Here is a 15,819-nt window from a genome sequence, read left to right as displayed (position 1 = left end):
TGCTTGTGGAAGGGGCTCTGGAAGCTGGGAGCCCACGGATAACTGATACAGCTGATCCAAGAGGCAAGGCAGAGGGAGCAGCTGGGGCAGTTTCCCACTCAGCACAAACCCCTAATTGAGCACTCCACATCCTCCAAGTGCTGGGCAAACATTAGTCACCTGGAGATTGCCCTTGGGAGCGGGAGGGGAAGGAACCGGGAACCTGGGAGCCTTTGAGTCAGCTGTGCTGGAAGGGGAGGGTGTGGCAGGGCCGGGGCAGCCAGCCAGCCAGCACACTGGGCGTTCAAGGGTCATCCCTGCACAGACAAGCAGGACCAGGCTCTATTGTGCAGGCTGCATCTCATTGCAAGGCCTGGCTGAGGCCCAGCGCAGTCAGCGGAGGGAGCTGTTGGATTGGGCCTTTAACCCCCCTGCCCCTGGTGAGGGTGGGGCAAGCTGGCCGTTCACTTCCCACGGCCAGGAGTGGGCTTAAGGGGAAGCGAGACGGCCACCGCTGGGCGCGTCCGGCCTAGACCGGCAAGGCAGCGGTTTCTAAAAGCGGAGCCGTGGGACTCGGCGATTGTCGCTCCTCGTGGGCTCACTCGCCCTGTGTGGTATCTCGCTGCCAGGGGGGCCCTTCCCAGTCACTCCCCTCCTCCACAGCCACACACAGCTACAGCCACGGTACAGGCAGACATTTATTTGCCAGGTAACTACAAAGCTTTCCAGCCCCAGCTGGGCAGGCGTGAGGCCTCCCCCCAGCAAGCAGGAGATGGGAGGCAGCAGCAGCATTTGCACCCAGGGCTGGAGACAGGGTGGCATAGGAAGCCTTGCACTCACCTGGAGTTCCCCCTCCGTGACTGAGGTCAGAGCCGCTCAGAGAGGGTCTCCTAGCAGCAGTCGGAGGCAGGGATGGTGCCGCTGGGCTGTTTCTCCTGCGCACACCCTGCTGCTCCGGCCAGGCACGGAGGGCTCCGCTCCCAGCAGGCTCAGTGGGGCCAGTGGAGTTCCCTGCCTGTGCCAGACTAGTCCCAGAACTAAACCCCTCTCCCCACAACGGCCCTTCTGCCAGTGCACGAGGGGCTTTTCTTGGCTTGGGTCCACCCCCTTTTCACGCGACACAAGCTGGAATGATGGCGCCGTTTCATGCTGCAATCCGCGTGTCCACCAAGGGGGTTACACCAAGACAACCAGCCAGGCTTCGATTCACACAGGAGCTTATACTAAACAACCTTTCCCGCGCAGCGAGGCCTCGGAGAACCTGAGCTCAGCAGTGGGCCCAGACCGTCCATCTTGCCATGCTGGAGAGCGGTTCTGGGCCCGAGGCTCCGCCCCAGGATCCAACCCTGACCTCCAGCCACGTGCGGTGAGTCACCAAGCCCCGGGCTCCTGCCCTAGCGCTCCGACAAATGCCAGGTCTGCCAGTAACTTGGTTGCCAATAATAAGCCTCCAACTTCAACCAGGATCAGAAATACAAAGTAGGCGCTCAGCACCCCCCCATGGCCGTGAAGCCACCGGCTCAGCTGGGGCACGCAGCCGCCGAGGGAGATGATACTTTGAGCTGCAACCTCCTCCATGCCGAGGGCTCCGAAGCCACACTGGGAGTTTGTGATGGTGCCGTTCTCCAGGGGATTCAGACAGCAGGAAGCGGGAACGCCGCAGGCTTGCACACCTGGGGAGCTGCAGTTAAAATACCTGCGGGTGAACAAGGAGAATCAGTCAGTCTCTCTGGGGGGGACTCGAGGACCCAAGTGCTTGTGTGCTCACCACTGCAGGAACTGGCATTGCTCGCTACGAGCAGAGAACCCTGAGCTGCAGCTTTGGGGTCCATCTCCCATGGCCAGGAAAGGCTGCAGTGGTTCTAGTCTGAGACCCCTCTGCTGAGTGGGCCACGCTGCACTAGGCTCAAATCGGAGCACAGGTCTGGGGCTGGCGGCTGGAATCTGAATGGGAACGTTACCTGCCAGCACCTGTCTCAGGTTGGTTTAATGGTGTCATTTCCTCAGCCCACCCCCACCAGGAGATAAAGGCTCCCCACCATACACAAACGCACCGGCCAGCCAAGCAATAGAGGGTGGGCCCAGAGCCTTGAGCTTGCACCGGGGATTCCCTGCCCTGCCCTGGAGTTTCATCAGGTTGTTGTAAGAAGAAAGAGCAAAGCAAAGAGCCTCCCTTGCAGGAGAAAGTGGAGAAGTTTGGGGCTCCAGCACTGTAGGCCAGCATCTTCCCATAGCCCAATCTCATCAGCTCACTCCTCGTGTGAGAGCAACAGCTCCGACAGTGTCTATCCACCCCCCTGGCTCTCAGTCCACAGGGAGAGCCGCCCTGTGGAGGCCAGGCCCACAAGTGCTTTACAAATACCTTGTGGAGATCTATACTCGCACTCAGCAAGTCAGATCACAATACAGAAAGGAGGGGGCACAGATTGTGCCTTGGCTGGTAAGTTTCCATGAGCTTTGCAAGGAGCCTCCACAAGATGCAGCATAAGCGAGGCTGAAGGCATATGGCTGTACCACACCCCTTGCAAGCACTCAGCCTGACATGCTAGGAAGCTGCACAGACAGCTGCAGCATGAGCTTGTAGCCAGGAGCTGAGCCAGTCACTGCTGGCTCTCCTGCATGCAAGGAGAATTTGGACTAGGAATGCCACAGTGCTTTGCTAGGCTGGATAAATGGACTGCCCAAAGCCGAGATTTTCCACTGCCTCCCAAGCGAGCCAGACAACGTGGCTGTAGCCCAAACCTTTGTACTCACACGTTCATTTTCCAGTCCTGGTAGGACTCCACGCCGCAGCATTGCAAGCCCATCTGAATTTCGTCCATGATGAATCTCAGATCTGGGTCATCCTGGTACCTTAGGACAGCCACCAGCATGATGTTCTGCAGGGAGCCCTTGATCTGTTGTCTCAGAGAATACAGTACGAGCCCACCTAGAATCTCCAAGATGACAAAAGTGATGACTCCCCCAGTGAAGAACTTCAGCAGGCAGGTGTTTTCATAGAGCGCTCCCATGCAGCCTGCCAGAGAGATGGTGCTGACAGCCAAACCAACCAGGACAAAGAAGAGCATGGGGTCAGAGCCTAGGTGGGCTATACGCTCACTTACCAGGGACTCCTTGTCCAGGAGCCCCCAGATCCCAAAGGCCAAGATCAGCAAACCCAGCACAGAGAACAAGAGGTTCCAGAGGAAGGTCAGGTACTTAATGCAATAGCTGCAGGAATCCAGGTTGTGGCTGGGGGGCAGTAGAAGATCCCATTTTCCTGGGTGCTTCTCAGGCAATCCAGCGTCTGGGTCTCCAGCGGGAAAGAACAGGGGGCCACGGACATTGGATGAAGAAAGCAGCTTGTCCAGTTTGCGGGTCTGATTGGTGAGAGAGAAAGAACAGATCATTTCCTTGCTTAATGAGGAGCAGAAAAGTACAAGCATGTCCTCTCCTCTGGGAAGCTCTGTCCCAGTGGGGCGCTTGGACAAGATTTGGTCTTGGCTAAAGTTTTTCTCTGTTGCACTTAAACTTTATCGCTTTCCCCACCCCTCAAAACTTTGTTGTTTTCAGACTCCCTCATTATGAGCCTTAAGCAGGATTTTAATGCATTGGGTTAAGGCTCGATTCCCCGGCACAACTATTGCTTAAGGAAGCAAACATTTCAAATGGCCTCCATTAGCATGGCAAGCCCTTTGTGATAGAACAGGGTACAGAAGAGTTGCAAACTGTATCTGGATTTGCCAGTGGAGAGAATGAACGTGCTATGATGTCATAGGAGCAATAGGTAGATCTTCAGCTATTTAATTCCTTCTCATACAAAACTGGCACCCCATTCAGTCAGCACCCAGCTTCCTGAACAGTCTCTCTTCTCGGCTAATCTGCAGCCATTGTGCACGACACTGTGTGAAATGGGTCTGATGCTTCGCTCCAAAGCTCTCAAACACCGACTGTGTTGTGTGTCGGAAGAGTGAGGAGTCTCGGGGCGCAGCAACGCACCTGCAGCGTTGCCAGCTCTCAGGATTTTGCCATGATAATTATTGTTTCCTTAAAGCCCCAGCTCCTGGAGTCAAGTGGCGATGTGATGACTCCAGCCTTCATTCTTTAAAGGAAAAGTAAGTTTCTAGCCCTCGTGGCTGTGCAGAAAGCTCCCAGGTGTGACCCCCCCCCCCCCCCCGGGCACCCGAAAGGCTCAGAGAGCAGAAGGCCAATAAATGAACACCACAGCTATTGTTTTTACTTCCTCTCCTGACTTTAAAGCCAATCTCCTGGTTTTTAGTGAGCCTGACTCGCGATTTTTGAACGTTTGAGGTTGGCCGTCCTGCACAGGGCCATCAGCTGCCCCGGGTATAGGGTAGTTAGCAAAGGTGAGGGGACCAGGGACAAATATCCTGCAAGTTTTATGTTTGGGGGGAGGGTTCCCCAGAAGGAAACGTGTCCAAAGCTGGCCATTCTCTCCAAAGCTGTGAGTGCTCCTGTCTGGGCTCACCACTGTTGCTAGAGCTGGGAGAGCAGGAGCAGGGATCCCTCGCTGCCATGAGCGAACAAGGAGCCAGGCTCCTTAGCTGCAGCAGAAACCTGTGGGGTGTACAGGGGAAAAGAGCTTGAACTGAAAAAGAGCAGCTGTGGCAAGAGAGGTTTCAGAGCTCCAAAGAGGGGCTGGTGTTTGCCCAGTGCCTGGCTCTGCGGGGTCCGGGCCAGGTCTGGGCTGCAATAGGGCTAACAGAAGAGGTTGTTCCCTGTAGCCTGTTCTCTAGTCACTGCTCTGTTACCAGATGGAGGGCAACGTTTCTTTAGCGGTTGTTCTCCCGGGGCTGCACAAGGCGGTTACTGCCTTATACCTGTTTGTTAATACAAAGCCCATTTTAAAAAGCCAAAGTGGAAGCCGTAGACAGCCCCAGAGCCCTGCGGGTGGCACGGTCTACAGTGGCTTTGCTTTGCCTTGCTGTGATCTGTTGGTTTTACTCCAGCGTAAGTGAGTCATTGCTTACATGTGTGATACTGTCTTCCCCAGTCAAACCCAGAGGGATAGGACAGAGCAATACAGTGCTCTGCTTTGTTCCCTTCTGGCCTTCCCTTCCAAGCTCCCACATTTCTCTGGGACGCTCCCTCAGGCCGCCAGGACGGTGGGTCACCTTGTTACCCCCCTGCCTCAGCGCTAAACTGGGGGTCAGCCCCCCAGACAATCTGCCTGGAAGCTCTGCCCTTGGCATACCCCAGTCCCCGAATGCCTCAGAAGCCTCTCGCTGCAGTGTCCAGCCCCAGCACTGGACACTCACAGTGACCACCAAGGCCGCTGTCCCTGAAGAGACAGCGTACACACAGCCGGATGGCTACAAGGATCCAGGCCTTTGTAATAACATCGCACAGCGATCTAGTTATGGTGAAAGCAAATACGTGTTTATGAACAAAGAGCCGAGAGTGACCGTGTCACTTGAGTGTCGGGCCTGGACAGTGGAAAGAGAACAGTTACGTGTCCACATAGCTATTCAGGGGACACCATCATAGGGCCTAATAACATCAGCCACACTATCAGAGGCTCGTTCACCTGCAAATCTACCAACGTGATATATGCCATCATGTGCCAGCAATGCCCCTCTGCCATGCACATTGGCCAAACCGGACAGTCTCTACGTAAAAGAATAAATGGACACAAATCAGATGTCAGGAATTATAACATTCAAAAACCAGTTGGAGAACACTTCAGTCTCTCTGGTCACTCGATTACAGAACTAAAAGTTGCAATTCTTCAACAAAAAAACTTCAGAAACAGACTCCAACGAGAGACTGCTGAATTGGAATTAATTTGCAAACTGGACACCATTACATTAGGCTTGAACACAGACTGGGAGTGGATGTGTCATTACACAAAGTAAAACTATTCCCCCCTCTTTCCCCCCCCTCCCCACTGTTCCTCAGACCTTCTTGTCAACTGCAGGAAATGGCCCACCTTGATTATCACTGCAAAAGGTGTTTTGGGTTTTTTTTTCTCTCCTGCTGGTAATAGCTCACCTTACCTGATCACTCTGGTTACAGTGTGTATGGTAACACCCATTGTTTCATGTTCTCTGTGTATATAAAATCTCCCCACTGTATTTTCCACTGCATGCATCCGATGAAGAGAGCTGTAGCTCACGAAAGCTTATGCTCAAATGAATTTGTTAGTCTCTAAGGTGCCACAAGTCCTCCTGCTCTTTAAACTGATTAGTGGTTCCCTTTCTGAGTCAGTCCAGGGACGCTTCTTCCCAGGATTCCTTCTTTGACCGAGCTGCCAGTTTTCAGTCATACCAGGATCCAGGCTGCTCTGATTTCCCCACGCCCTCCAAGGGTTTCCCCAGCAAATGGAGAACAAAATGTTCCTTTGCATCTCCCTATATAGCCCAGCGTTTCTTGTCTTTGCTCCCACGGTCAGGATGGCCCCTAGCATTCACACTCCAGTCTGCTCTGCCATGTCGGTTTCACAGCCTCTCCCAACCTGACTTAATATGCAAATGGCGCTTCCTTTGCCTGGCAGAACAGCTGTTTGTCCACTCTGCCTTGTTCCAGACTTGAAAACATTATTTCCATACAGATACACAATTCCCTGTACATTGTCAGTACAGACAATTCACTACGATGCTACTGACCGGCGTGCCATCGGCTTGCCTTTGATACCTTACATCACTGTTTGGGAAGCACCATGACAGCAGAGTGTTAGGTGTGGCGAGTTTGTCAGGCCTGGTAGGACTTGCTGACAGAGTAGTGAACCACTAATGGGCCTCTGTGTCATGACAACTCACTGGGAAGCCTAGCGGAAGGGTTTGAGTGAGGGACAGATGTTGGGAGGAGGAACCCTTTGCCGCCACCAGAAGAGGGGGTAGGCTTGCTGATTCCAGCCCAGGCCCAGCCCAGGTGCTGGAGACAGAAATCTGAACCCAGCCTCATGACACCCCATGGCAAACAAGGCCTCTAGGTCCACTTTAGTTTGCTCAGCCTGATGCCAGACATGATTAGCGTTAGTGGCAAGCACAGGAAGGGAAACACACAGCAGATGGAGAGCAGAACTGGGGGGCGGAGGGGGGAGGGAGTGAATGACTTTGGGAACAAGTTGTAACCTTAGAGATTTAAGCCAGGGCAAGAATCCGGCTCATCAGCACAAGTCAGGAGTGGCTCTTGACTTCAGTGGAGATGCTCCAGATGTGCCCCTCCCTGACGCAGAACAGAGCTTAGGATTTCGTCTCCCCTTCCAACCCCCCAAGAAGAACACTGGAGTCTTTTATTTACAGGAGCTCCTAAGACCCCTGAAATCAGTTCTGGGTTTGAAGTTAAGCTGAGTCTCAGAGCGTGACCCCCACATACTCCAAAGAGAAGCACAAAGCCAGCATGTAACTCAAACCCAGGGTTTACCTCTGGTAACAATGGGCTCCTCTCATCTTCTTCCACCTTCACCTTCCTGAAGGAAAACCGCGCAACAAAGGGGGCAACAAGCATGAAGAGCTTCCCTCCTGTGCTTGCCAGGCCAGGTCCAGATGTCATCCTGCTGCAGGCGTCCCCTGCTTTAGCAGGCAGAAGGATCCACAAGCAAGGCGTAGTCAGAGCTCGGGGCTGGGCAGGCACTTCAGTCAGGCTCCTATCATGTGAGAAGTCACATTTCATGGCTTAAGTAGCCCCTGCAATTAAAGAGGCCCATGCTGACTTGTGTGCCCTGAGTATACCAGTTCTTGAGCTTCTAACAAGCTGTCTTGCCACATAGCTGTGCATACTTCAAGGTTATTTGGTTAAATGGCTGCAAAAAGAAACAAAGCGACCATGATAGGGCTGTAACTGGCGGGTAATTACTAAGAACAAGGCTCTCGGGAGATCCCCCACAACATCCTTCCTTGTTGTCATTTGGCTGATTGTAGTTTATTTTATTATTTTGTAATGTCCTTTCTCTAGCTGTGTCCTTCCCCTGGAGGTAATCAGAGCTTTATTACTCCGGCCTGGGGTTTACCTGAAGCAGCTGCAGGTATGCAGTGATGTCAAATTAACTATCCTCAGGGGATAGAAGCAGGCTGAGAGCTGACCCCTGCTCTGACTGCCGTCACTTTCATCCATTTGGCCCTGTGAAAGCAGGTGCTTTGCATTTCCTTAGCGGCCATCAGTAACATTTTCGAACACACCTAAGGAAATCAGTGGGCCTTGGCCCCCTAAATACCCTGAAGGACATGAGCCTATGTGACTTAGGAGCCTCCGTCGAATTTCCAGAATGACTTATAAGGAGATTTTCAAAGGCACAAACAGCAGTTGGGCACCCAACTCTCATTGAAGTGAATTTAGGCACCTCATTCCCTTAGACGCCTTTAAAAATCCCAGCCTTAGGGTCAAATTTTCAAAGGTGCCTGAAAGTGACATAGGAGTCTAAAGGCAGATCTCCCTTAGGAATGATTTGCCAGGGTAGCTATACCTGTATATTATACCAGCAAAACGTGCCTCATCTGAGTGCTGCTTTACAGCCACCAAGCTGCATTTTTGCACTTGATTTTGCGTATTCCAGGCTCCCAGCAACACAAACGCTACTGCTGAAAGTGCAGTTTTGTCACTACAACCGTGCCTACATAAGAGGCTTTTGCCAGCCCAGCTCTGTCAGTCAGGGATCACATCTCTGCCCCGCCCCGCCCTGCCCCACATAGCTCTACTGGGGCCCGGGGTAGTCTAGACCTGGCCTTAGTCCCATTTCCAAGTGACTTAGAGCTTATTGCAAGTCAATGGCACTTAGGCCTGGTCTGTTAAAAATTAGATCAACTTAGCTACATGGCTCAGGGCTGTAAAAGGCAATTTCACTCCTTGAGTGCCATAGTTAGGTCAACCTAGCCCCGGGGTAGATGCAGCTAGGTTGAAGGAAGGATTCTTCCACTGACCTAGCTACCACCTCTTGAAGTGGTCCGTTACCTACATAGAAAGAAACCCCCCTTCCACTGATGCAGGAACATCTAGACTATGGCACGCAGCAGCGTCGTAAGTGTAGCTGTCGCAGCTGTTGTGTAGACATGGCCTAACTCCCTTTTCAGAATGGGAGTGAGGTTCCCAAGTCATGTGGACACCTTTGAAAATGTTACCCTGTATCTAACCTGGCCCAGTCCTGTAGAACAATCCTGGATTGCCCCTTATTATACGCAATTCCTGCTCTCTTCCAGCAGGCCCCTTTGTGCACACGCTAACAGGAGAATTGACGGGTGCTGAATGAACACTTCAGTCCCTTCAGCGAATCGCTACTGGAGGTCCCTGGAGAGGGAGGTGATGACTGACATCCTCCCTGCTTTTCACCTGCTCCCCATCCAGAGCTGAGAATGACAGTTCGCAGCGGGCCGGCCCGGGGCCCCTCCAGTCCAGGACCCAGACTCAGAAGTGGTGACCGCTTTGCTGAGCTAGGACACTGCTGGGCTGCCCCATCAGCACCACTAGGGGTCAGAAGCAGGGATAATTCTCAACAAGCTCCCCACCCATCCTCATATTTACGGCACAGCCCCAGTTCTCATGCGCTTGCAGGGGGATGAAAGAAGCCAGAGGTGATGAAGAGCACTGGGATGCAGTAGTGACATAGCATCATGACTTGGTCTCATTACTAGCTGATTTTGTGGCACAAGTGATTTCATCCTGCAGGACGGACTCGAGAGGAATGGCAAGCTCCTGCTTCATTAATGTGAATTACTGACATGGGTAACTGGGCTTTTCTTGAAATGTAGCCAGAGACTGCAATTCGTGGCAGACGGTTGCTTCTTCAAATAGAAGGCAGGGAGTTAGTTACCCCTCTGGGATCTGCGCTGACTTCTGTCATGCTAAAGGACACAGCTCAGGGCCTTGGTGTGAGAATACAAAGCCCTTGGTATTCCAGGCCCTAAATATTTCAGTAACCACCTCTCACCCAGATCTGTCTACAGTAACTGAAAGGCCTGAGAGTTCACCGGGGCTGTTCCCCTACATACCCTGACCCGCCTCACCCCAGGGTTCCTCTTTGTCAAGGAACATGCCTTTTTGAAACGTATGTGACCTGAACTAGCCCAAACTTGATGGCTGCTGGGCAGGCTGCAAAAGGGCTTGGGGGAAAGGTGGAGGGTATATTCTGGGGGGGGGTGGAGGGCACAGAGGGGACTGTCTTGCTGTTCTGATTTATTGCCTGCCTGATTTAATTCATTATTCGTCTACGATTTGGTTTTTTGGCTGCTGGGTGGGGATCATTTGTGCCTGCAAGACTAGTTCATTGCTGGGGCTGGGGCTCCAAGAGCCATTTGCCTTGGCATTTCATAAAGTATTCTGTATTTTACATCAGGGTAATAATCAGTACTGCAGACACCAGTGGGTCCGAAGAGCTAAAGAGTCATCTCCTTTGCAGCATGAACAGGGCCTGCCCCAGCTCTGTTCAGTGTCAAATAATCATCTGAGAGAACCCCCGAAGTCTGGCTGGCTGCCTCCTGCCTTGGGCCTGGCTTTGCCTCAGTCACAGGATCAGTCAGAACTGAGCTGGGGGTCAGAACCCCTCACACTAGGATCATGCCTGGGTGAATGGGGGATAGGAGGATGGGGAGGGACTGCCGGGGGGAAGGGAGGAGAGCATTCTGTGGGGTACCCGGAGGAGTTATGGGACGGGACCGGGGGGGATTCTGTGGAGTACCCGGGAGGAATTATGGGGCAGGACCAGGGGGGGTTCTGTGGGGTATCCAAGGAGGGGCTATGGGGCGGGACCGGGGGGAATTCCGTGGGGTACCCGGAGGGGTTATGGGGCAGACTGGGGGTTCTGTGGGGTACCCGGGGAGGGGTTATGACGGGGGGTTCTCTGGGGTACCCGGAGGGGTTATGGGTGAGACTGGGGGGATTCTGTGGGGTACCCAGGGAGGGGTTCTGGGGCGGGACCAGGGGGCGTTCTGGGGGGTACCCGGAGGGGTTATGGGGTGGGACCGGGGAGGGTTCTGTGGGATACCCAGGAAGGGGTTATGGGGCGGGGTGTTCTGTGGGGTACCCAGAGGGGTTATGGGGCAGGACCGGGGGGTTCTGTGGGGTACCTGGGGAGGGGCTATGGGGCAGGACCGGAAGGGTTCTGGGGGGTACCCGGAGGGGTTATTGGGCGGGACTGGGGAGGGTTCTGTGGGATACCCGGGAAGGGGTTATGGGGGTTCTGTGGGGTACCCGGAGGGGTTATGGGGCAGGACCGGGGGGGTCTGTGGGGTACCTGGGGAGGAGCTATGGGGCGGGAGCGGGCGGGTTCTGGGGGGTACCCGGAGGGGCTATGGGGGGGACAGGGGAGGGTTCTGTGGGATACCCGGGAAGGGGTTATGGGGGGGGGGTTCTGTGGGGTACCCGGACGGTTTATGGGGCAGGACCGGGGGGTTCTGTGGGGTACCTGGGGAGGAGCTATGGGGCGGGACTGGGCGGGTTCTGGGGGATACCCGGAGGGGCTATGGGGGGGACAGGGGAGGCTTCTGTGGGATACCCGGGAAGGGGTTATGGGGGGGGTTCCTGTGGGGTACCCGGAGGGGTTATGGGGCAGGACCGGGGGGTTCTGCGGGGTACCCAGGGAGGGGCTATGGGGCGGGACCGGGCGGGTTCTGGGGGGTACCCGGAGGGGCTATGGGGGGGACAGGGGAGGGTTCTGTGGGATACCCGGGAAGGGGTTATGGGGGGGGGGGTTCTGTGGGGTACCCGGAGGGGTTATGGGGCAGGACCGGGGGATTCTGCGGGGTACCCAGGGATGGGCTATGGGGCGGGACCGGAAGGGTTCTGGGGGGTACCCGGAGGGGTTATGGGGCGGGACTGGGGAGGGTTCTGTGGGATACCCGGGAAGGGGTTATGGGGGGGTTCCTGTGGGGTACCCGGAGGGGTTATGGGGCAGGACCGGGGGGTTCTGTGGGGTACCTGGGGAGGGGCTATGGGGCAGGACCGGAAGGGTTCTGTGGGGTACCCGGAGGGGTTATGGGGCAGGACCGGGGGGTTCTGTGGGGTACCCGGGGAGGGGCTATGGGGCGGGACCGGGCGGGTTCTGGGGGGTACCCGGAGGGGCTATGGGGCGGGACTAGAGGGATCTGTGGGTGGGTCGCGGCTCCCCACAGGGAGCTGGGCGGGGGGAACGTTCCTGCCCGGAACCTTGTTGTCGGGGTTGGCGGGCGCGGGGCCGCTGACGCCGGCGCGCGCGGAGCGGGGGCGCCGGAGGCCGGAGCCGGGGGACGAGGCGGCCGCTCGGGAACCGGCCCCGGGAGCGGGCGGGCGAGGTCGGGCGGGGCCGCCAGCGCCATGGCGGAGACGATCGTGAGTCGGGGCCGGGCGGGTGAGGCAGCAGGTCGGCCGGGGCCCCGAGACCCCAGCGGCTGGGGCGGGCCCCGGGGCAGCCGGGCGGGGCCCTTCCCCGGGAACCCCCCGCTCCGCGCCGGGCAGGGCCCCCGAACCGGCCCCGCGGCCCGCCCCGAACCGGGGAGCGGGGAACCCCGCCGGGCCCGCACCAAATACCCCACCGGAAACAGCTGCCGACCCCGAGGCCCAAGGGCGGCAGCCCCCCGCCCCGGGCAAGGGGGGCTGGAGTCAGCCCAGCTGCTGCTCCCCCGCGCAGGCGGCCGCGTGAGACCCTCACGCCTTCCCAAGGGGCGCAGAACCCCCCCCCCCCCCAGCGAGAGGGCGATCCCCCCCCCCAGCGAGAGGGCGATCCCCCCCCCCAGCGAGAGGGCGATCCCCCCCCCCCAGCGAGAGGGCGATCCCCCCCCCCAGCGAGAGGGGGGGTCTCCACAGCGGTCTTGGCGTTCATGGAATCACAGACTCTCAGGGCTTGGGGGGACCTCAGGAGCCATCTCGTCCCACCCCCTGCTCGCAGCAGGACCAGCCCCAGCTCAAGCATCCCAGCCGGCGCCTTGTCAAGCCGGAGTTCTCACCATCTCCCCGTTTTCCTCAAGCCTGGCTCTGGCAGACCCTAACGTTTTTCACCTTTAGGGCCCATTTGAAGGCTTCTCCGCGCCCCCCTCCGCCCCCCCCCCCCCGGCTTTTAAGTTTTGGGCTGGGGATTGAGATGGAGACGTTGGGGGGGGGATTAAAGGGTTGGTTCCATTGGGCTGGGGGGGAAGGACCATATCCACTGGGAACATTAAAATACCTCTTCCCATGAAATGGCTTGCTTGTGTGCCTGGAGCGCTTGATGGGTTTATTAAAAATCAGACTAAATGTAACCTCCCTCTTTCCCCCACTAAATCTCCGTCCAGCATATACAACAGACATGTTATGTCATAGTCTGTATCTGCACTAGTGAGGGAAACTGCAGTCGACAGCCATGTGCAAAGGTTGTTCAAAACACAGTTGTGATTCCAGTGTGGACAGTGCCTAAACCCTTGTGTACGCTGAACGTCTTCTTAAAACTCTCCCACCAGTACTGCAGCACCGGTTCTAGCCATGTTGGGAGTACTCATGTTGGACCAGCTGCCAGCATGTTTACCACCCTGTTGTCTAATGCAGGTCTAGATGACATTGAGATGAAAATACTGGTGTCCAGGAGTGGCAGTGGGAGAATTCCCCAAGTCAGAGACCCCTTTGGATGGGGGCAGAACCAAGTTAAAACTCTGTTTGAAAGCCACCTTCTGGCTTTAGCCAAATTTTAGGCTAGAATGCTGTTCTTCAAATGCAGTTTGTCTTCATCCGCATGAGTTGATCATCCATGCTAGAAACTGGTTTAACTGGAACTGCATATAAACACAGTTCCTTTACTCTTTGTAAAGGTTTATCTTGATAGACCTGTAATTTGCCAGTTGTTAGGCTGCTAAATCAATTGATCTCGTTTGTTGCATGCGGATGCCCAGTCTGTCCTTGTCCTCTAGTGTGTTCTTCCATGTTAGTTATCCTCTTGCCAATGGAGAGAGACCTGGGTATAGAAACTGACAAAACAAAAAAGTTATTGAAAATGTTTGGAAAAATTCTGGAACCTTGCAACAAAACAGGGTTTGTTTTTAATTTTTTTTTCTAAAGCTGCCAGGCAAGCCCTGCTGTTGAAAACAGAGCGTATCCATTGACTTCCCAAATCACAAGCATCTACGCTACTCTTGTAGGCAAGACTTTGGCCAACAGTGACATCATCCAGGAAATAGATCCCATTAGGCCTCGTGTGTGTGTTCTTGGGGGCATCTTTAGTGAGGCAGCAACTGGCAGCTGTCTTCCTCTCAACATCTGGATGTTACAGATATTGCCTTCCTTTTATCATTTTCTTGGGTCACCTGAGCAGCAGAAAACATCTTTTTTTTTTTTAACTGAGTTATGTCAAAGTATTCCTTTTCTCCCCCCAACACTTCATGTTAGTTACTGTGACATTGATGCGGGAGATCTTGTTTGAAACACTGTCTTGAGCTGAACGCACCAAAGTAAGATACACAGCTGATTGGTCATATATTGCTATAGAAAAGGTTCGACTTAGGACCCGGTGGTATAGCTCTATGCTGCCATTCTAGTGCCAGGCGGTTAAATATTGTCTGTTCTGATCTCTGGCTAGCTCCAGTGCCACCTGGGAATTGTGTGGAGACATCATCTTCTTAGCCAATGGCAGAGAGAATGCTTCAGGGTGTTCAACAGCCTGAGTCCCATTAGCCCATCAAATAGTTTCAGTAAGCCCCATAAGTGGGAGACACTTGAACATTTTAAAAGATCTTTAGAGCCTTGTTTCAGCATTCTTAGGCTGATTAAATGTAAGTAGGGGGCTTTCCAAGCAGGAAATGCAGTGTGTGTTCAGGTTCCATGCGTGTTTGAAAAATCAAAGCAAGGTGGGGGTTATCCCATAGTCCTTTAGGTGCACCCTGAAATATAGTATTAATGAATCTGGCCCTCACCTGTGTTGTGCACACTTCTCTGGGGGAAGAGACAGTGCAGCAATTTGCACTCAAACAAGAGAGTAGTCTGTTACAAACATTTCCTGTTTCTAGCACGTTCCATGTATTCACACACAGAACAGTGGAGCGGTAATACATGAGAAAATAACTTTGAAGGAGGGCATTCTGGAGCACTCTGGCAGCCTCTTGCTGTCACATGTCAAGCTATGCCCGGCTGTCTTTCAGATTGGTGTTTGTAAGAGCAGCCTGGCTCGTCACTGCATATCCTCCTGCTGCTTTGTACTCTGGGCTTGCAGCAGCTCTGACGTGCTGGCAGAGCTTTAGTCACTTTCACACTCCTGAGAAGTGTAAGACATACTGACAGTTGTGCCACTGATCCACAGCCAAGCCTGCCTTTATGGGAACAATTGCCTTTGGCCCCTTTTCCCAAAAGCAGGTGGCTTTACTCATCTCTCCGATCCCAAATGGAGGCTTGCAATGGAAATTCTATTAACGTTCCCCAGTAATGCCTTGTGCCCCAATGACTTAAAATTCTCTTATTCTCTTTATTGGAAATAGATGCCAACTGTCAGTAATGTGGTTGAAATGAAATAACACTGAAGATGACCCTTAATACTGCAGGTTAGCTAAGTTCCTCTGTAAAGGAACTTGGGGGATTGACTAAACTGCTCTGATAAAAGCTTTGAGTTATCCTCTAATAATGCTGCATGTTTTGCTTCGTGTCTAAATGCAGAAGTTTCATCAGAAAAATAAGCTCAGTGCCATCATTGACTTTTTAAACCTGTTTGTAAAAATGCCTTGTGTTTCAGAGTAAAGTATCTAGCAAATAATGTGAAATTATTGGTTTTATGCTCTGGATATGGTAGGTAAACTTCCCCCCCATAATTCTGTAATTGCATCCTAAGAATGACTTCAGTAATGGGAAAAGGGTGTGGTCAGGGTGAGAGGTTGTGATGATACTTGCTTTGTTTCATGTCTTCAAAAGTGGGGAACGTCTATTGCTCAGAAGCGAAACCAGGACAGGACATAGTATTGCTTTGTTGTGTGACCGAATATA

The 15,819-nt window shown here is 54.0% G+C and overlaps 2 protein-coding genes across 2 annotated transcripts in view; one reads left to right on the top strand and one right to left on the bottom strand.

The window, feature by feature from the left end:
* Nucleotides 1–659: 659 nt before the first annotated feature.
* TSPAN10 (tetraspanin 10) lies at nt 660–7,879 on the bottom strand. Its single transcript, XM_007070937.4, has 3 exons — nt 7,345–7,879; nt 2,734–3,338; nt 660–1,675 (listed from the first exon to the last, which is right to left on the bottom strand). Exons 1-3 carry the CDS (start codon nt 7,591–7,593, stop codon nt 1,351–1,353), a joined length of 1,179 nt encoding a protein of 392 aa, XP_007070999.3. The 5' UTR covers nt 7,594–7,879; the 3' UTR covers nt 660–1,350.
* A 4,174-nt stretch (nt 7,880–12,053) lies between these two features.
* Nucleotides 12,054–15,819, top strand: part of NPLOC4 (NPL4 homolog, ubiquitin recognition factor) — a 42,304-nt gene continuing 38,538 nt past the window's right edge. The window contains exon 1 of the mRNA XM_037913942.2: nt 12,054–12,216. Coding sequence (XP_037769870.1) covers nt 12,202–12,216 — 15 coding nt within the window. The 5' untranslated portion in view covers nt 12,054–12,201. The remainder of the gene's footprint in view (nt 12,217–15,819) is intronic.

The sequence above is a fragment of the Chelonia mydas genome, chromosome 14 (genome assembly GCF_015237465.2).
Source record: "Chelonia mydas isolate rCheMyd1 chromosome 14, rCheMyd1.pri.v2, whole genome shotgun sequence".
NCBI lineage: Eukaryota > Metazoa > Chordata > Testudines > Cheloniidae > Chelonia > Chelonia mydas.
Note: the sequence above shows the minus strand (reverse complement) of the source record. Positions and strands in the feature narration are given on the sequence as shown.